The sequence below is a fragment of the Platalea leucorodia genome (genome assembly GCF_965183815.1).
Source record: "Platalea leucorodia genome assembly, chromosome: Z".
Classification (NCBI taxonomy): Eukaryota; Metazoa; Chordata; class Aves; order Pelecaniformes; family Threskiornithidae; genus Platalea; species Platalea leucorodia.
Genome location: NC_138858.1, coordinates 54645565 through 54668081, shown reverse-complemented (window position 1 = coordinate 54668081; position 22517 = coordinate 54645565). Strand labels below are relative to the sequence as shown.

The window sequence follows — 22517 nt, the reverse complement described above, 5'->3', positions numbered from 1 at the left end:
TTAAAATGAGACTTTAAAATTTAAACTGTAAGCAGAATATATATAAGTGGCTTGTGGAGAAAATGCACAAAACTTTTAAGCAGCACACAGCTCTTATTAAGCAGTGTCATGTTAAAACACGTACTTACAGGTCAGAATTTCCTATCTATTGTGCAGAAAACATCTGTCGTGGTTTAACCCCAGCCAGCAACTAAGCACCACGCAGCCGCTCGCTCACTCCCCCCCAGTGGGATGGGGGAGAGAATCAGAAGGGTAAAAGGGAGAAAACTCGTGGGTTGAGATAAGAACAGTTTAATAATTGAAGTAAAATAAATTAGAACAGTTAAATAGGCAAAGCAAAAACCGTGCACGCAAACAAAACAGAAAAAGGAATTCATTCACTCCTTCCCATCGGCAGGCAGGTGTTCAGCCATCCCCAGGAAAGCAGGGCTCCATCACGCGTAATGGTTACTTGGGAAGACAAACGCCGTCATGCCCAATGTCCCCCCTTCCTTCTTCTTCCCTCAGCTTATATACTGAGCATGACGTCATATGGTATGGAATAGCCCTTGGGCCAGTCTGGGCCAGCCCTCCCCCTGGCTGAGCCCCCTCCCAGCTTCTTGTGCACCCGGCAGAGCAGGGGAAGCTGAAAAGTCCTTGACCAGTGTGAGCGCCACTTAGCACCTATTTAGAGACAGCTTAGCACTACTTAGCAAGAACAAAACGTCAGTGTATCATCGACATTGTTCTCATCCTAAACCCAAAACACAGCCTCATACCAGCTACCAAGAAGAAAATTAACTCTATCCCAGCTGAAACCAGGACAACATCATACTGCAGTAGTGGTACTGGAGCTGAGTTAACAAGTATTCTGGACTGATTGGTTAAAACCTGTGAACGTCTGTTGAGGTCTGTCTGCCAGTCAGTGCTCAGAGTGCATCTGTGCAACTTTGGTGACTTTAGAAAGTAAACTATTTAGTCTAACCTTAGAACAGTGATATTAATTGACAAAAAAGATGTTTCTTTCACTGTTGATTACTTCAAAGAACTAAAAAGTTTTTAATTTCTGAGTATGATAGCCTTTTACTTCACACTTTCAGACTAACAGAAAATCCATAATTTGCATGAATTATTTTGAAAGGATGCTTTCCTAAGATCTGCTTATTTTGAGTTGCTATACTAAAGATTTCTAAATATCTGATTTAAGATTTGATGTGGTTAGGTAATTGGCATGTTACCAGAAGAATTTGAGTTAAATAAAGTAGCCTGAAACTTCTTATAGATTTCTTCTGTCAAAAGAATAATTTTGTAATCTGATCACAGCCTCCAGGAGGATTGAAGGGCTTAAAATTTATGCAGCATAATCTTCCTACTTTTTTATATAAATATTTTAGTGTTTTCTAAAATCAGGTGTATTCAGTACAAAATTCTCATTCTTCTGTTGTGAGAGAAAATACAAATTTTAAAATTATAATTTTAAACCTACCTTTAGAAAGAAATGGTGTCTGAGTTTGTGTGAAGGCAGAGAAGCTCAGACGCCTTATTGAAATGAAACCATTAATAGTGTAGTAGTCTCCTACACGTGACAGAAATCAGGCCATCATGAGGAGAGACATCTACCACTGCTGTGATTTCCTCTTGTAAAGGCAAGATCGAAAGACAGCAAATAAAAATAGTGACTATTTTTAACACAGTTAATAGAGCCCATTCGTTGTCAAAGTCTTCATAAGGTTCAAAAGGATTATGTTTTTTGTAATAGAGGTATCATGGCTTGAGGCATGACCTAAGCAAATGCATGGATACACTTATATGGGATGTCATCATCTCTATTAGGTTGAGAGTGAGAGAAAACCTTCTACCAAGGCAGATTATTCTATAACTGTTCACAGTGAAGTGCCTGGTACAGTCCAGGGTACCCAGCTTTGAAAGAGGCCGGTTCTTTTATAAGCGAGTGATCCTTCCCACTCTCAATCCCTAATGCTTTTTAAATTTGCTTGGCAGTTTTTCAGAAGAAACTATCTGCTTTGCCTCTGTCTCTAGCAGGTGGAGTTCCTGCAGTGTCTGAGGTGCAGTTCATGGGAGTATTTAATGCTATTGTATAGGAGTAGTTTTCAGACAGACTGTAAAAATAAACTCTTCTTCCTGCCTGTACATTTCAGTTTGTGTAGAGAAAGAAAGGGTTTTAAGCTCTACAAATGTTCTGGAAACATGAAGTTATTCTCATTTCATTCTGCTCGCAGGGTAATTCTGTCTTCATTTCCCTGTCCAAGGCAGAAAAGCTAAATCATCCTTAAAAATAACATTTTCTTCCTTGTAAATGACAGCAACCCATAGGCACTGTAATGAGGAAGTGAAATGGATGTGGTCTGTGTGGATATGGAAATCTAGGTGGTAAGGGTGAAGAGCAGAGTCCTCACAGGGATTTGATTTGATCCGTGTGCATCAGATATGCTGAAACCAGTGAGATGAAATGTTGGGAAGGAGGATTTTACAGCCTGGTCTTGTCAACAAAGAGTGAATCAGGCATATTTTTATTTTTACAAAGAAAACACAGTACAGCTTTAATAGGCTGTGCTTTAGAGTCAGACATGGGATTATAGTCTAGGCCTGGCAGTGAATTCTCATTAAACCTATCTGCTTCAAATAAGCTCCTTGCTTTCCAAGTTCTGGCAGTTACAAGGGGGTTAAAAAATGACCTTTTATTTGCGAAGAAATGATGACCATGGCAGCCAAATATAAGTCCCTGAAATGCTAGTTCAGTCTGATTTTTAATCACCAATACTTTGCTGCTTGGACAGAATTCAGTTTGTGCTATTCACTCAAGTATGAGAAGACATGCATGTGCTGCTATAGGGAAGAGTTAGGGTGGAATTCCACTTTAATAAATGCCTTTGAGTCAGGAAAATGCTTGGGATTTACATAGTGGGAAAACTCGGGCAGAGTTTGCAGCACGCATACAGAGAGTTTGGTTGAGTGAAACTGTATGTGCCCTACCCATAATTTGTTTAGAGTGGGTTTGATCACTTAATTCACTTCTCCATTATTGTGATTAGATGCTTGTAGATCACTGCAAACAGTTGTTCTGTAAACTACTCATTTGCCTATAAAGAGGTGCCTTGAGGGCTGACAGAAAATCAATGACACGGGCAAATGTAAGAGTGTACAAAATACTTGATGGTAAGATAGGCTTGTTCATATGATTTGCCATAGTGCTTCCAGAATCAAGGTGTAGTGTACAAAATGATGATGTTTTGTCTTCCTGTTTTTGCAAGGGAAGAGGAGACTGCTGTATTTCTGATGGACATGAATAAGTAATAGGACACTTAGCTAGTAAGCTACCAGTCAGAAGTCAAAATTGTTGATGCTTTTGTTTTTTAACCTTTGGTCATTTTGAACTTGTATTTTTAATTACTTGCCTAGAAATCTGGATTTTTCTTTCAGAAGTGAAAAAAGAAACGCATTGCAATATAAGCTCAAAATGGTAGTAAAGCATAATGAAGGTTATCCTATAGATCTGTAAAAAAAAAAAAGTTATGATGCGTTTTGACGAGTTGTACTGAAGTTCATTTTGAATTACACGCCTCAGGATGGAAAACTTGACCTTCTTCTCAGACACCGTGCTTTTGAAAAGTTAAATAAACTCTTCCGTTATTTTCCTCTATGTATAGAAATCAGCTGAAAATTAAAGATGAACCTAAAATTTCTAATTTTTATTATGGCAACAGGGGGTAGATACATTAAAAATTACATGCAGTTACTTTTACTCAAGTAACTTTTCATCATTTTGTATTTCAGAGGTTCTTTTAACAAACTTTGATTTTTCAGAAAAGTGGATTGTTAAGGTCAAAGGATCACAGAACTGTAGAATGGTTTGGGTTTGAAGGGACCTTTAAAGATTATGTAGTCTAATCCCCCTGCCTTGGGCAGGGACCTCTTTCACTAGAACAGGTTGCTCGGAGCCTGGTCCAGCCTGACGTTGAACACTTCCAGGGATGGGGCATCCACAGCTTCTCTGGGCAGCCTGGTCCAGTGTTTCACCGCCCTCATAGTAAAGAACTTCTTCCTTGTATCTAATCTAAATCTATCCTCCTTTAGTTTAAAACTGTTACCCCTTGTCCTATCACTACAGGCCCTGGCAAAAAGCCTCCCTACATCTTTCTCATAATCCCCCTTTAAGCATTGAAAGGATGGGATAAGTTCTCCCCAGAGCCTTCTCTTCCCCAGGCTGAACAACCCCACCTCTCTCAGCCTTTCTTCATAGGAGAGGTGTTCCTGCCCTCTGATCATTTTTGTGGCTCTCCTCTGGACCCACTCCAACAGGTGTCGTTCCTGTGCTGAGGACCCCAGAGCTGGACGCAGCACTCCAGGTGGGGTCTCACCAGAGCAGAGCAGAGAGGGAGAATCCCCTCCCTCCACCTGCCCGCCACGCTTCTTTTGATGCAGCCCAGGATACGGCTGGCTTTCTGGGCCACGAGTGCACATTGTTGGCTCATGTCCAGCTTTTCATCCACCAGTACCCACAAGTCCTTCTCTGAAGGGCTGATACTTCATAAAGATGCATAAAGGTGCTTCTTAGGTTGTAAATCTGATAATACTGAATTTCCTATAGGAAGCAAATTTTCATTTGCAGTGTTGAAGCGTCTCTAACAATATGATTACTTTGTTTACTTCAGTCTTTGTATTTCTGATTTAAGTTACTTTCTTATAAAAAGTTAGCCTATTGTTGATTCTAAATAATGGAAATTGCATGTAAGTACATTCTTCTAGTGAGAAACAAAACCTGTTCTGTGGTAACACAGTATGGAATTTTCTGGAGTAAAATCACTTACTTTCAGTAAGTAAGCTTTAAAAACAAAAACCAAAACACCTTTTCCTCTGTAATCCTGGTGCCTAGTATTTTGATTCTTGTTTTAGCTGCTAGAAATAAGAAAAAAAATATCTTACTTCTGTCTTCCTAGACCATGTATTGAAGACACAGATTTGATAGCTTGGAGTTTGCTTTGCAGCTGCCTTATTGCTGGCAAAACTCTCTCTGAACCATGCAATGCGGTGTTTGAATTACACGTGTCTGTTTAAGGGTATGCCAATACAGCACACTTCTGTCAAAACTGCATATGGCAATATAGTTACATTGTATTTCTAAATTTCCAGGCTTGAGTGAAAATTGTAGTGTTTATTTTATAAAATATTCTGATTTCTTTTGGCCATTAAAATTATAGCTTGGCCCTTGAGTTTAAATCCCTGTAGAATCCAGCCAGGCTGGATTCTGGCTTGTTAATGCTGACACTTCTGACTTGGTTTTCTTAGGTAATACATGTTAAGGAGGAGCCTCCTGTCCGGCCACTGAATCCCAAGACCCAGGGCCTTTGCCTGGGCTGAGGGATGTGGATGGACAGACACACATGGGACACTGATGTGTCTGGTTACACGGACTGGCACTGACGAGGCGCTGCCTTCAACAGCGCCCATAATGCAGGACTTAAATAAACACAAGCACAGACAGCCACGTCCCCTTCTCCTCATGGGCTGGCAGAGACAGAATGTCTCTAGTGCAGCACACACATGACCCTCTCCAGGTTCACAAGCACACACACATTTACGGATCCTGTGAGTACCAGCACAGCCCCTCTGCCCACCTGGCACCCTGCCCCGATCCCAGGCCCCCTTACCCACCCCATGGGTCTCCCCTACTCGACAGCTGGTCCAGCTTGGTACTCAATAGCAAACACTCACACACTCGTTCCACAGGCACCCCACACTCACAGGTTCCCCCGAATACTGGCACAGACCCTCTGCCCACCTGACACCTCTGCCTGGACCCAGGGCCTCCTGTTCACCAGCTGGTACAGCTTGGAGTTTGCTGGTGAGTTACACACGTGCACACCTGCTTTGGGGTAGGTACAGATGCTCAGCCTCTGCCAACAGCCAGCACCACACGGGCTGTGACCGGTGATCCTGCTCCAGCCACCTACACTGAGCCCTTCACCTCTGCAGTTGTTTTTTTTTGGGACACACACATTGTTCCCACCCCAGTGGCTCGTGGCCAAGACCCCTCCCTGCCCCAGTTACTGGCACTGAGACCCCACTCACTTTGGTAGCTGACACCACAGGCCTGGGACATCCGCACCCCTGGTCTGACTCCAGTGCTGGCACCAAATCCATCACGCCAGTCCCCCTAGTAGCTGGCACTTAGTCCTTGCAGCACGTGCAGCACCCATGCACATGGGATAGAGACTGGAATTATGCAGAGAGTTAAAGGATTTAGTGAAAGGATAGGACAGATTGCAGCGATCAGGTGCTGGGCTCGGTCAGACCAATGTACTGACCAACATTGGCTTACATGCAACTGTCTCCTTTTATACCCATTTCTGTCTGTCCCCCCCCTTTTTTTCTCCCTGAATCCTGTCCCATGCGCATTCCCTCAGCAACTGGCCCAGTCCCACTGACCCCTCCTGCATCCTGCGCCTTCGGGTTTGCATCGTTATCCCTTGCAAAGTCCCTGCCTTCAGTTTCTTGATAACCCATCAATTATTGTGATTGACTGAGTTTGTTTCTGGTCATTGTTGTCATTGACACAGTTAAGTTTTATGTCTCCTTTTCCTTATCATCACAATTTAGCAAGGTGCTTAGCCAGATAACCTTACTGAAAGATAAGAATACTCTCACTCCACATTGACCAGGTTTGTTCTCATCACAGTCTCCCTTATGACGTGTCACTCAGATTTGACTCTGTAGGTTCTTGTTTGTAGCTCTTTTGACCACAGACACTCTCCTTCCACATGCCCTTATGGTTTGGAATAGCAACTGCAGGAATTTGCCCTCATGAAGAGGAAGCTATTACAGGAGTGTCCAGTTAACACAAGTACTGTGTCTTGGTGTCAACTCAGGAGTATTTTCTTTGAAGTAAAGGAAAACTGTGGAATTAGTGGCTTATTGCTCACATGCAGTTACTTTGGCTGTGTGTGCGGGACAGAAATTTTCATGTTTGCCCTTGCTTCTTAGACTTTCATGATCTGTGGAGTCCTGAGATGTGTAGCATGTATTAAGTAAAAAAACAGAAATAGTACTGGAGAATTTTCATAGATGTGTGGACAAGGAAAGAGAATGTTTTAAGAATGCAAGCAGTCTATTGTCACATTACAGTTGATAGAGATGACATGGGTTTTGATGGACTTTCAGGAAGTAAGACTAAGTACTAATAATTCTTGTATACTGAGACAGGATAAAAGAACAGTCTTTCTGTGGGGGAAAGTTAGACAGCAATTGACGTATAGACTGAAAGTGTTCAGGCAGGACCTAGATGCTTTCTAGGAGCAGAAGGGATTTTTATTGATTACAGAATGAACTCCCATCATGAGGACTGCAAAAATAGAAATGGCATTTTATATGGCGGTTTGGTGTTGTTTTCCTGTGATGATGTTAGATAATACGAAGAGAGTTTTTCAATGCATAGCGTATCACCAGGACTGTAGGAACTTGAAAGACTTGTTCAACTTCAGAACAGAAAAACATTCTGCATCTATATTATATAATAAATGGACAATACTGTAGAGTTAGTGTTTGTTATGAAATATGTATAGCCAGGAGGTGGTTTTAGCTAGGAAGCTATAACTGGGTTTTTAAATGACAGTGACTCATTATGGAAAGTTAGCAAATGGAATCTCTTTAAAATACTGCACTTGAACATTAGATAGTTCTACTTGAAATATCTGAACAATTTTTATTTCAAAATAAATACTAAAATAATCTGCTCAGTCATATGGACCAGTGGTGTGGAAAATCAATCTAAACCAAAAAGCTGTTCTTAATTACTGGTATTACGTGTATTCATTAAAATAGACATGGACTTTGTCCTTTTTGCAGCATAAGTATAACCTTATGGGGTATGTTGGGTCTTCTTGGAAAAAGTTGGAAATCTTGAAGTCAAGTTTAACATTGGAGTGAAGCTTTGTGAATGTTTAGACTCATATCTGTGAAGAGGCATGGTAGAAGTGCTGCTGTTTGTATGAATAGCACCATTTGAATGGACTTGAATCTGGTAGAGTTAAACATCCTTTCTGTGTGATCCAGAATTATATAAATATCCATATATTTGTGGTGCATATGTTGAGTACATGAATTCTTTTGACCCACGCAATTATGGTAATATCAAATTTCCTGTGTTTCTGCGTAGACTGAAGGTTATTCTTGACTGAATCCTTTAGTTTGAAATGAAAATGATTTTGTTCAGTTTAATTGTTAATTAAAATAGAAGCAATTTACCTTTTTTTCTTCCCTAGGTATGTGTTCTTCTTGGATCCATGCAACATTGATATAGTACATCAGAGGATCAAGTCTCTTGCTTTGTGTGTATCAGCTTGCCCAAGGAAAGAACTAAAAACTCTGGCTGATATTCAGAAATTTGCAGAAACCAATGGTATGCAAAAAGCATGTCTCTTTTTGTTCAGGTACCAGATATTTTCATAGGATTAAAAAAAGACTTGTGCATTAGCTGAACTAAAAATGAAATATGTATTAAGAAATATCAATAGAAATAACACGACATTTTTATTAAGCTAAAACTTTACTAAATCTTACAGTATTAATATGCTTCTGTTCTGTCATGTCTTGGACAGTTTTGAAAGCTCATTGTTAAAACAGGAGTACAAAGTGCAACAAGAATTTGAGGGAATGTCTGATTATAGGGTATGTTCTCAACTCCTACGGAAATGTTCTGACATTGCTGCTTAACTGTAATGCTGTTGAAATGTCCTCATGTATATGGGGTTAGTGAGAGCAATGCTGCTATTGAAAGGCACTTGCTGCGCAGAGTATGGCTGTGGGTGTGAAAATATTCCTGCTCTCATTCAGTGCTACAGTGCAGTTCCTGGGGTTTTTTTTGTTTGTTTGTTTTCTTACACTTTTCCTTTTTTAAAGAAGTATAAAAGAAACTAACTGTATTAACAAATTAAATATTGTACCCCATGTCCCCTAAGAGCAGTACTTTTTCTCTGTAGTAATAATACTGATATTACTAGCTCAATTCATATTGTAACACTGTATGGAATAAAATGCATGAGAGAGAACCAACTTTTGGACGTTCCAAAAGAAAGTAAAGATAAAAACTTAACTCGAGGAAATTTCAGGGGATTTCAGCCATTCAAGCGGGAACATTTTGTCCTAAACTTTCCTATGTAATCTTTTAAAATGCTGTGGTAAGATTTCTTTGCAAGATACTTGGCTAATGATGAGTCAGTCTGGGTGACCGAGTCTAAAGTAGTGAAACTGAGTACTTTTCATAGGAGGAAATGAAATGTTGGTTTCTGTTCTGGTACAGGTTATGTGAGTCCTTCTTGTTTGAAAGCAGAGCGGCCGTAGGACGCTGTTAGCGCCCTCGGGTCTCCCACTGCATTGTGCCCGTACAGCCGGGTGCCTGACAGCCTGAATCAGGGGGCTGAACCGTCCCCTGGCATTACCGCCTGCATGGAGCTGCGCCAACAGCAGGCACCTCTCTCAGCAGGTGCTCCAAGAACAGGAGCTTCCTCATGTCATCTGTGCACTGTTGTCAAATACAAGCCCACAGGGAAACTAGCCAATATCTACAGTTTTACTCTTTACCACTTAATCTGAGTGTGCTGTTTTTCTGAACTAATGCAGGCCAGTTATTTGCTGGTGTGAAGTCAAGGTCATTAGTAGTGGAGTTTCTTAAGTGCCTCTTGAAATAATGAAATGCAGCTATGCCTTGTTTTGCCACAAACATTGTTTCTATGTTTATAAGTCAAGTCTCTGATTAACTGTGCCTGAAATATCTTCAGTATAACCATCTTATAAAGTATGCCAAAACCACCCTTCCTAAAACATGCTACGCCTTGTCCTCATGATTCTTCATTCTAACTGTATCTCCCTTAGTGTTTGCGATTTTAAAAACTAAAGATAAAAGATTTTTTTTAAACTAATATCACAGCCAATTGCTTCACTTTACAGAAACTTGGTCAAAAGTACAAAATCTGGTGTTACAGCAGAACAGAATCACTAATGAGTTCAATTCCTAATTTTCATTATATAATATTGGGCTTATCAAAAACAGGTGCTAAACTAAACTGAGCTTTCCTTTTGTAGAGGAACTCTGTGCAAGCCTGGAATCACACAGTTCAGAGAAATATTGTCATCCTCATGGTTATGTTTCTGCTTCAATGTTCCCCAACCTCTGCAGGTTCCAAAAAGCGATGGTTTGCAGCAAATGAACAGCTTAAGTATTGATCACCTTAAATGTTGCATATGTGTAGTGAAAGTTCAAGCATGATTCAGTCTTGCAATAGAGCAAGAACAGTGAATTAGTACCAAAACTACGGTACTCAGTAAAGAGAATCATTTTTCTGAGAGCCACTTTATAACTATGATAGTGGGTTTAAATTCATTAATATTAGGATTATGTTTGGCAGTATGTTTCAAGTGACCATAGAGTCCACTATAAAAAGGATAATAAGGAAGTCTGAGGACTTTGAACATTGCAATTTCTATGTTTGTGATGATATCTAGTTAGAATTTAGAGTTCAGCTGTCAAGTTCTGAAGAAGAAGGAGGACGAAGACATATGTGTTTGGTTTCTTGTGATAATCAATGCTGAATTTTCCCAGGTTTGCAACTTCTAACACTCAATAAGAAAACCACCTTAATGCTTTAAATATATGGGTAGAGAACGCAGTCAACTTTTAATTTTGCTCTGTTGAGGCTTTCTGAAAGCTTTAACCCTTCCTGCAGCCTGAAAAAAGTAATGGTGCTGGAGACAGGCTCTGTGTAGATCGTTGTATATGCATTTGAAGAGTTAGCCATTTTCACCTAGCTCACATGCCACCCCTGAAATCACCTTACTTGTCCATGCACCTTGGAATTCTTTCATAAATTACTATTTAAGAACCCTTCCATCCCCAAAAAATCCTCTGTTTTGCCTCAGCCCATCAAGAGATGGTATAGTAAGTTCAAATAAAGGTGTTTTTATCTAAACATCTTTATCAAAAGATGTAGCATAGTAAAACATACTACAACTTCCCTATATTGATTAATGATTTTATCAATACCAGGTACGATCTTCCAGCTAGCTTAGCATTTATCGTATCTTTCCCAAAGTGGGACAAGCACTTGATTGCCTGTACACAACAGGACAGAACTGCCAGACCCTAAGGTTCAGAGCAATTATGGCAGAGCTCTTACTTATTGTGCAGTACAGCTTGTATTTTTCTGTAAGCAAGATTATAAATAAGCATTTAGGGCAGGGAAGATGCTTGCTTGAGGCATGAAGATCATTTCATGACAAAGCAGCCTTTTGGCTTCCTGAATCAGTAATGATGCACTTGCTATTCTGCTGTAATTTGGGAAAGGGAGCTGATTTGGTGAATAACACCGCACCGTTTCAGGACAGTAACTTCACTCCCACCCCCACCCCACTTGCTCTCCCACAGTGAGGTCCTGCATTTGCAGCACCTTCACATCCAAGAGAAGTCTGTCCGTCACAAAGCCTGGCTGATTTTAGGAAAACAAGAAAGTGTGTGCCTTTAACCTGTTCAGAGTAACTGACACCCAGAACACTGGGAACCCGATGGGACCTTTTACAAGAGGAGGAAAAAAGGGAAGGAAAAAGCTGGGCAGTTGTCCACTCAGATCTTCAGCCTGTGGAAAGGTGCAAGTTGTAAAATACAGGAATGTTCTGGAGCAACTCTTGAAGGTGATGCAGTGTTGGCTGAGAACATGTGTTAATGCTGTTCTCACACAGCTATGCTGATACTTGAGTTTGTAGAGCTATGGATTGGACACAACTGAGAATGGTGTATATTGTGAACTGACTGCTGCTGGTCTCCCCAGGATTTTCGCACCCAGCAGAACACCTCAGGCAGGGAGTACTTGGGATTCAATGCTTTTGTTGGTCTCGGCACTTAAAAAATGATGTATTTTGAGTAATGTGACGGAAAGCTGGTTTTTTTTCCAGAAAGCTGATTGATGCTTCAAAACTTAATGTCCATGAAATATTGCAGTGCTGTTTTCAAGGACTTGCCAAAGCATTTTGAAATATCCTTGGAGATATAATTCACATATGACTGTGCCAAATGAATAATGAAATGTTATTATTAAAAAGAAACACTAAACGGGTGCCCATAATTTCTGTCATGTTTAATTCAGTGATAACTATACTGACTAGTCATTGTGGGACCTAATATTCCTATCTGTTGTGTAAATGGCTGGATGCAGATTTAGGAACCTAAAGTGAAATTTCTGTTTTACAGTGTGTTGGCAGGTGTCTCAGTTGTCAGAATTCTGTAGCTAGGTCAGGCTAGTTGAGGTCCAGGTGGATTTAGAGCCAGAGGTAAAGCTACATTAAGTCTGCTACAGAGACTGACCTGAAAGAAATCAATAAAGGAAAACTGGTTAAGTCAGAGCAGGTCATCTCTCTGAGTTACGGGAAGGAACCGTAGGGGAAACAAAAAGGATTTTTCTTTTGTCTGAAGATAATGATATCTTCATATGTAGTAATCAAAATATGTCTTTGCAGTTACCATTGGTACTTGCCTTAGAAATAGCAGTTACATTGGTTGCTGCCAGCTTCTGATGTTTTTCTTCTGCTGCTGTTCCGCCCACACACACTTTGGTTTTAGTGAAAGTGTGCTGGTTAAAACTTAATCCTTTGCTCGTGATTTTCCTGAAGCCTATGTACCATATTAGTTATAGGCATCTTACGGCTAAAGAGATTCTGCACCACTAGGGCTTTGGGAACCTGGATATGTTAATTCTGAGTGTCATTTTTTCAATGGCTGGAATAAAAGTACACTATGACTGGTTTTGAGATATGGAGTCATCCACTACTGCTCCACCTTGTTACCAGAACTGCCCGTCAGGGTTGTCTTGTGTTGGAAATGGATCCTCTAGTCAGAATGAAATCATTTTCACAACAGAAAGTGGCTGCACGTGGAGTCCTCCAGTAATATTGTGTTGTGTTATTGATTACATTAATAAACCATTTGGAAAGGGGGCTACTGAATTGTTTAGAATTACATGAAAGAAATCCAATATCAATTGCAATGGAATAAAACGTCAAATGGAAAGGAATGCCTGCAGAACGAAGGGGTAGGAAACAAACGTTATGCATTTAGCGGTTTACTTTAAAATGGTTATTACTGCTTGGGAAAGAGATTGTGAAGCTACTGAGGATAGCAAGAGGATTAGGTGGAGGCACAGCATTGTTCGAAAGTGTAATGTTTATTAATTGTGAAAAGAAAAAAAATAGGGACTGTATTTTGTGTAAACTCATGCTCTGTTGGCATCATAAAGGCTATGTTCTGGTCCTTCCTTGACAAAGTGTTTTCTTAACTTTTTTAAACTTATACACATGCACACACATACATGTGTATTCTCAGTGCGCGTACACATACTGAGAAGGGGAACAAGGATGATCACAAGAAAAAAACCAATGATTCTTCTGCCTCAAAAGAGAAAACTATCAGGAAGACTATGGTCATTAAAAGCAGGAATAGCTTAGAGAAGGTTAAAAAAATATTCCTGATCTTATAACTGGAGTAATATGAAACTAGAGGTCAAAAATGAAATTACTAGGCATCAAAGAGCCAAATTTTTTTCCACACAAGTTATGGTTTATTTACAAAACTTATTGCCATGAGGATGTTTTAGATACCAAAAGATAAACTGTTGGAATAATAGTATTTGATTATTTAATAGGAGGTTAGTACTCAAGGATATTGTTAAGCGGTAAGTGGTGGAGAGCTAAAGATACAGTAGGGGAAACATCTGCTACTGGACTAGATGGATTTTTAATTTGATTCCAGAATAGCTGATTTTATTTAGCACTGGAAGAAATATGAGTAGAGGAATGGGTAAAAGAACATTTGTTTTCAACTTTCTGTACTATTCATAAGAATGGGGGATAGAGAAGGGGATAATCTGGGCTTTTTAATTACAACTTGTGGTTTAACCCTGGCCGGCAACTAAGCACCACACAGCTGCTCGCTCCGTCGTGTCGTCGTCCCCCCCTTGCATGGGTTGGTCAAGTATAATCATCTGTGAGTCACGTATTCACAATGTTAGCTATGTTTTAATTGGTGATACTTGCCCGTAAAACACCCAGAACCCAAGAGGAATTAGCACTGGGCTGAAAGTACAGAGGCCAGTACTTGTGATTTAAACAGTCTCATTCCTGCTAATATTTCCGCACATTTTTGTATCTGTGATTGCCTGGAGTGTGATTCCTGTGTTAGAGGACTTACATAACTGATGGACTAATAGGTTGTTCCTTGAGAAGGAGAGAGAATGCTTAAAATGAAATAAGATGCTGAGGTTTTTAACTATAATCTGCTTCATCGTACGGTCTTCTAGAAGTCAGTTATGTCACATGTCCACAATGCATGCATACTGTCAGTGAGATTCAAAACAGTGAGACCATACGTGGAAGACCATATAAATTACCTTACCAAAGCTGTGGTTCCTGGTTTCTCAGGCTATGCTTTGCCACGTGCCTGTGAAAAGGAGTATGTGGAGCTGCTGGGAGCTGTGCCTAACTTAAGCAGAACATACTCCTAAGGTGACCCATCTGCTCCTGGTACTGAACCTATCCCAGGTATCTCTATATAGTTCTGTATTTTTCTGCTTAAATCCTTGACTCTGAATATGAGTCCATGTTTTTAGATCTGGAAGTCCTTGTTTTAGTTCCTGCTAATGCTGTTGAGAGATGGGTAGGCACTGCTGAGCAGCTCGGAATGGGATCCAGAGCCCCTGCTGTGCTTTCCACCACGATCATTTGGGCAGTATTGTCAGGGGTTTCCTCTGTGGGCTGGTCCTCTTAGCAGATGACTTAGGAAGTCTTACCATTTCTCAAGCTGTAAACTTTTCTGTTTATAGTGATGCTGATGTAGCAGAGGTTTTATGTGTTTGTTTACAACATGGCAAATACAGGAACGATAGCTCTGGTCTCTAAAAGTAGTTTCACCTGACCACCTCAGGTTAGTGTGGAACTTCCCATTTACTGTACTGCTGTGGCAATCAGGGGGCTATGTCTTGTCGTTCTGTGCACTGTGTCCTCTGAGCACACAAGACCTTTAATAATTTGCCTTCTCAGTTGGAAAGAATCTTGGTCCTCCATCCCTGTCCTGCCTTTCTACAGCATCTTTGCATAATTTGTGCTAATTGTAGTTGTTTTTAAGAATGCTAGAGATGATGGCTGTTCAGCTGCTCCCTAATACAAGCCTAGCCAAAACAGAAAGAAGGCTTTTAAAGGAAGTGGTGGCTTTTGCTCCTATGGCTAGGTTAAGGTTGACAGGAAAGTTTGTCTTTTGAGATACTTTGCTCCATTCGTGGCCTCAAAATATTCTAATGCTGGAGCAACGCTAGTCATGGAAAAGAAATCATGGAACAGAAGCTGTGTTGTGTCTCAAGAATACCATTTCGTAGGTGAAAGCACCAAATACAGCACTGTGGGACCAGTAAACTCTGTGTGCTTACCAGTAGCCCGGCAACTGTTGCCCTGCGTAGTTTAGAAGTATTTTTCTTTAAGATTACAACATCTTGGGATCTCAAATCCAATCCCTGTAGGACAGTTTGATGTTGTTCGCCTAATGATTTCTCCAGAAGAAATATGTGCACTGCTGTAGGAATCAAAGGATGTATTACTTTAATGATTTTTTTAGTTTGTTCTCTGAATTCTACCCATAATGTTTTTGAAACATTTACAAGTGATAATAATTTAGCAATAACGGTAGTGTCTTTGATAAACTAATTATCTCAGCAAGGTAGATGATTCAAATTCTTCTTTAAGCTTTTGCAAGCCTTGCAAACTCAAACAGCAATAATAAGACTGGTTGTGCTAAGATGGTCTCTACTAACCCAGAGTAACTAGCATGGGGTGGAAGGGTTGGCAAAGCAGTCCATTCCTCCCACTCTCACCTTATGAAATTCAAACTTTTATTTATTGATGCACAGGGACTCTTTTGTTAAGAAATCAGTTTAAGTTTGATGTAAAGTGATACATTACTCAAGCACACATCTGGGTTGTAGAACTCTCCCCAATGATATTAGTGAAGTCAGAAGGTTTTCAAAATACAAAGAAATAAATATTTATGGGAATAGTAAAAATTTATTCTGCCCAATTATATAGGACAAAAGGACAAATAAGTCTCATGGGCGTTATTTTAGCTATTGGACTGGTAGTTTGTTTAGATGCTGGGTGGTTAATGTCCCTTGTCTGACAAACTCCGTGAAAATTTTTTCCTGCTTGGCTGTGAGTCTAAAGAAGCACGCTACGTGAGGTGGACAGCTGAAGGGAAGAGATCCAAAGGAGCCCCAAGAGCAATTCCCAGGCAAGAGATGATAGTGGCAGCCAGAGTTATCCACTGCTCCATTGCATGACAGGAGGGAACATGCCGCTGGGTTCCAGAGGCACCTCGCAAGATGCCTCCAGTTTCCTCCACAGCCGGGGGTTTGTTGGGTTACCCTAGTCTACAAGTCCTATTTGAATGGCTTGTGACCTGTGTTGCAGGTCAGGATCTGGCATTCAGTTTTGCTTGGCCTACATTTGTGATACAAACAGGAGGTCTTCAGATACGCATTTGTGCAAAGAACCTAGGTCCTCCTTCGCTAGCCATAGCAAATCCTGCTCATTTTCCCTTCTGCCTGAACTGCTGGAATCGCAAGGAAGCGTGGGCATCCACAGATCAACCGTGTCCCTTAGACTTACTTAGGTGTGGGGGCCACTGCATAAGATACCTGAACTGTAGTTCAGCACTGGCAGTGTTTAATGGCAAAATTACCAAGCTGGCACTGAACGTACTGTATCATGAATCTGTATAGAGTTGTCCACATATAGGCCCCCCACTTCCTCCTACAGGACTTTTTATTCTCGTCATCTATATAACTTAGCTTTTGGCCTATATTCAAAGCAAAACAAAATAAATGTAAATGTCTGCAATCTTCTTTTTCCTTCTCTTTTTAAGATAAACACTTGACTCTCTCTACTGCTGCCGCTCCATCAAATTCTGGAGTTCTTTGTAAACGCACTTGATCTGGAAGTTTTCATATCTACAAGAACAGACTGAAAATTTTGGCAGCAGTATAGAGCCTTTTGTCCAAAAAGAATAATAATTGCTTTCAGATACTGTGTTTACAACTATGATGTAAGGAAGGTAGTTTTGTCTGATGTCCATTTATCTGATGCCATGTTTTCCACGTAAGCAAGTAGAGGGATAAGGATTCATATAAACAGTATAACTGAAAATGTAGTTCAGATGTTTTACCTGATACCGTCTCTTTGCAGGAAATCTAACTTTCTTCAATGGCGTATTTGGTGTTTTGGACCTGTCCCCAGAAAACTAATTCGCAGAAGTGGTATTTAAGTAGTTTTCCAGAGACTGCATGGGATAGCTTGCTCAGCTGCTCTCTGTCTTCTCTTTCAGTCTGTAAATAGAAGATGCCTTTTCATAGAGGCAGCAATGTGGCAATGGTAAACAAGATTTCTGCAAATAATATTCTGCAATTTCTACAAATAATATTTCTGTTTGGTGTCACTCAGGCTAAGATAAGGCTGTTAGTCAAAAGTATTGGTTTAATTTGGGTAAAAGTGTGTACCTATTACCCAGATCCAGTTTGTAGAACTCTCTGCTACAAAGTATTTCTGGAGAGCACACTTGCATAATGGAAATAATTGAATATTTATAGGGGTGATCAAGATGTCCTTAGTTTATTATGTAGGAAAAAAGAACGCTAAAGGCTTATGTATCCAGAGGCCTTGCACTGGGGAGTATGCAATCTGTTAGCAAACAAGCTTGGGAAGAAACTCGTCTTTGGATAGGCAGCTTATACCGTTGGAGGCTTTCTTACCTTTTCCTCCAGTTCCTGAGAGACCGCTGCTCCAATCTGATTTGGCAGTTGCTGTATTCCTAGAAGCATTGGCTCAGATGTTCAGTGTCTTGATCATAGACAAATGGGAAGAGGTCTGTCTGGGTAATGTACTTCCATTAGGCAAGTGTCACGTACTAAGGAAAGCTTAAATTACGTTTGGATTTGGTTGTAGGCAACTTGATCTTGATTGTGGTGTACCAATTAGTTTATAGAGCGAGTTCAGCTTCGTTAAAAGCTTTGGACATCTAATGCGGTCAGAGCTTGTGCTATTTTTCAGCCAACTTTCTAACCTCAGCAGTTTGGTTCCTTTGTTCCTCTCCCTGAAGTCTATAGACAGGTTGTACGTTGAAAACACCAAAAAAAACCCAAACCAAAACCCACTTGAATGTTTTCTTTCTATAATGAATGTTGTCTTATGCAATATTCATGCAGTAAAAATTATCAAGAAAAAGCGTGGTGGAGTAGCAGGGGAGGGTGACTTCAAAGTGGTTTGTGTCCTTCTCTTCTACACTGCATTGTGAATTAGCCTTTTCGACTCGAATACACAAACGGTGGAAGACCCAAAACTACATGAAGCATGTCATTCTGTTACACTGAAGCCTGTGTTGGGCTTGATTGACTGTTGCATTACAGGAGGAACTCTAGCATAACTTTGTGGTAATAACATGAGGAGCTGCAGAATCACAACCTATATCAGTTTTAATACTGTTTGCAAAGAATAGGAATATTTGATTTTTATCGCCCTCCCCCATCAATCTTTTTTTTTCCTCTCAACAGGATCCACTCTGTGTAGCTATGAACTACAGCCATCAGAATACACTACAGACCCAAGGGCCGCCAAATTATGTCCTAAATATCCTGTTCCAGAGAGGTAATATTAACATCTTGTCTGATTGGGGATAGAGGGACCAGAGATTTGTTTTGTTCATGACAGTTCTTTAGAAAATATGCAGCACAAATTTATTCTGTCTTACAGGTGGATGTTTTAGTGTATTATTGCCACATGTTTTTAAAAGACGTTTTGAAAGCAGCTTTTAAAGAAAAACCCAAACTATCCACGCATGTGTTACTGAGAGTATTGAGCTGGTATCTTCAAGTTCTCTTCTGTCTCATGTAACTGATGCTGTGCTGAGTATCAGCTGTTTTACTGCCTTTCACCTGATAGCCAGCTGCCTGTCAGCAGTGCAGATCAGAGACAATTATGGAGCACTTTGGATCTTCGAGAGAAAACAGGATATATTCACACACAGCTCTCTGCAGAGAGAGCTTCTTACACCTTACCTCAGCCAGTCAGATTTAACAAATTGCTTCGTTTTTTATTCTTTCAGTCCCCAAATGACCAATATGAGGATGGTCAAGTACCAAAAAGAGGGCTGTATTTTATAAACAGATTGATTTGAGTTTTATTGTTTAAAATATTTTACTAGGCTGCTTTTTGTGAAGTAGGAGAGGAAGGATTGTAGCTCCAGAAACCCTGCTAGCTGTGCTGGCTGGAACTGTGGAGATGAGCATTGCTGAGAAAAGAAGCAATCTGTTTGCTGTTGTGCACACCCTTCTGTCAGTAATTCCACTCACTCAGGAAGAATCATGTTGTGTTTTCTCAAAGTTTAGCTTCTCAAACATATTCAGTAGTGGGTTCTAACTGCAGTCTTGCCCTATGCATACTTTTCTGTTACGGTTTTATTAAATGTTATAATTGTGTCAGTTCTAAAAACTTTGATTTTAAGTCTCTTGTCTGCATGGTAGCCTCTCAAGTGAATAATTCTTTTTTATATTTTAGTGACAATAAGTAGCAGCTGGAATATTAACTTCTTTTTTTTACTTTTCCCCACAGCAGATTAATATTCCATGCAGCTAACCAGCTGTTATAGCTGTAATACAAAAACAAATGAAAACTTCAGTGCCAGCTTGCATACTGAAAAGGCTTGTCAGTCTTAATTTTTGCCAGAATTATATTGACTTTTCTCACTGTGTGTTCCCATGTCATTCAGTCTGAATGAATATAGCTTAATAAGAAAACAGGAGGATAGAACAGTGTGTCAGAGCTCTAATGACACTGTGTAAATTCCTCACAAAAACTACCTCGAGTTATTTTTGAAAAGCTATTGTGTAGGTGGAGTATTTGCCCTTTTTTGTTTGATACGAATAAAATGCTCAATATGTTTGAATATTTTCTGAGATGGAAAAGTCTGAACTGAATGCTGTAAAGCAAAAAAGGCTAATATTGTATCTGTAAACTACTATGCTTTTCAGATTTTTAATAGTTAAATTATTTGAGTCAATTAGTGTAATTTGGAGGGGAAATGGAATCCTGTGGCAACAAACAAATGAAACCCCAGCACTCTGTAGGCTGAGGCATTCAGGGAGAACTTACCTAACAAACACTCCTGTTTTCAGATTTGGCCTGTTAAGAGGTATGAACCATCATCTGACTTCCATTAGGTCCATGGGATGGAGATAGAGTATGCTGTGAGGACTGTCCCTTGATGTTTTCTGTATGATGACCAGGCTTCTTCATGCCCTTTGGTTGAGGCTCCACCTCTCAATGGGCTCTGATCCTCCAGCTTCAAGGCACAATGTCCAACTGTGACACAGCTGTGCAGTCTAGCAATGCAGCCAGCGATACATATGTCTTCCAGAAACTGTGCTTAGCACATCTCAGCCTCAGTAGGGCATGACTTTGCTGTTTAGGTTTGAAATGGAGGTCCTTAGAGGAAAACCTACCCAGCTTTTCCCTGCAGTGTTTATCAAACAGTTGTGCCAAGCTGTGCCAAGGGGCTGCTCTGTAGAGGTTATAAGTAGCAGGGAGCAGTGGTCAAGGCTCAAGTGAGCAAGGCTCACCACACACAGGTTGCTATATATGCCCAGGTGTAGTAGTGAGAGGAAAAAGCTCTCCTCTGAAATCTAGTACTTGAACAATCAGATGGGTCTCTCAACTTCATTTGAATATTGCTTTAAAAATACAGTTTTTAACATCATCATCTTCTGGCTTGAACTTTATTTGCTCTTGTTCATTGTTAAGTATCATGTTGTTATTCTCAGAAACATGTAATTCCATTTTGGTATGTAATATACCAAGTTACAATCAAGAGACCATATAAAATAGCACAGATCCCTGAGAATAGATCTATTATTGTATTTTTTATTAAACAAGACACCTTATCTCACCCACTCATTTAGTCAGAACCACTGAAATAGCAGCAGATCTCAAAAGGTGGATTCTCAGGAGTCTTATTTACTCAAGAGAGCTTGTAGGAACCACTAACCTCATTCTTTTTTTTATTAATTAACTTTTCAACAAAATTAGAAATCAATGATTGCACACAAAAATAGGTAACTTAAAATGTCTAGTGAAATTGCTGTAGCTTAAGGGACATTACATTAAGGGACATTACATTAAGGGACATTTACATTAAGATGGGTAATGTAAACTCTGGTACGCAAACAGCATTTTTTCCTCTGCTGGGATGTATTTTGGAACAGTATTTTAATCCTGTTAGCTTCCCTCTTCAGAATGGGTATTTTCATATTTGGATGCAGGAATGACAGTCTTGCCTACTCCCAGCTCAGAACTTGTGCTTCATTATTGATATTGACAACTTCTAAATGCTCTAGGCTTTCTGCAAGCTGGAGCAGTTAACAATTGAATAAACCTCTCAGATTTCAGTGTTTCCTAGTGTTACTGCATATAATGAACTGTAGTACACTGCATATTCCAAAATACGCTATGTTGTAAGAGGCTGAGAGGATACACAGGCCACCTTTTAAATAGGGCAACCATCATTATGGGTTTAGTTTGTTTTTCAACAACTGTGACTAATTCACAATTACTTTGCTGTACTTAACTGCGCTCTTCGTCACTACCTAAAAGTAGACCATCAATATGAGCATTTCTAAATGCATTTACCTACTCAGCACAGTGAGTTTAAAACCATGTAATTTACAATTGTCAGTCACTGCAAACAAAAACCTAGGATCTATTAATTACCAAGGTATGGCAGGTGATCATAATTTCTCCTGAATTCTGTACAGAATAATTACACACTGATGGTTTTCAGAATCTTTTCTTTTTTCCCCCCAAAACAATGCATAGAAAGGATGTGCCTAAGGCAGCTGGTTTACTCACTACATGTTTAAAATGGCAGTTAGAATTTTGGAAATGCCTGAGCTTAACAAATAGTTATTGAGAACAGAAAATTGCTGGTTTATAGGTCGTTGCTGAAATGGGGAAACTGTGAAAGGTTATGTGCATTGCTGCTACAGTCCACTGAAATCTTTTAAGTAAGGAAGATTGAGGAGGGTGAAAAAAATTTAGAGGTTAGAAGAAAAGACTGACTTAATACAAAAGACATTTCTTTCATTGGATACAACTACAGGAAGGAACATGTAATTCATGGAACATGTGTCTGAGGTGTAATTGGGAAGATTGATCAAAAGATGTAATCGGCCACTTTGAGATCTGACATAGTTTATGAGCAAGAAAGGCAGCTACTTAACGGGAAACATTCAGCAAACAAAATTACTGACTTTTAAAGTGAAGTTTTTGCTCTCCTGTATCTTCCTCTGATGGACTTGATAACAGGTTCTGCTGAGCATTCTGCAAAGTTTAATGCATAACATCAATATTTTGGGGGAGGATGCTTCCAAAACAGTTCAGGAAAAATGAAA

At 39.9% G+C, this 22517-nt stretch overlaps 1 protein-coding gene across 2 annotated transcripts in view; it reads left to right on the top strand.

Annotated features, from left to right (window-relative positions):
- Positions 1-22517, top strand: part of SLC44A1 (solute carrier family 44 member 1) — a gene marked incomplete at its 3' end in the record, with an annotated part of 64265 nt that overhangs the window by 21845 nt on the left and 19903 nt on the right. For both annotated transcript variants that reach the window (XM_082335785.1, XM_082335784.1), the window contains exons 4-5: positions 8259-8395; positions 18627-18720. In XM_082335785.1, the coding sequence (XP_082191911.1) occupies positions 8259-8395; positions 18627-18720 (231 nt within the window). The remainder of the gene's footprint in view (positions 1-8258; positions 8396-18626; positions 18721-22517) is intronic.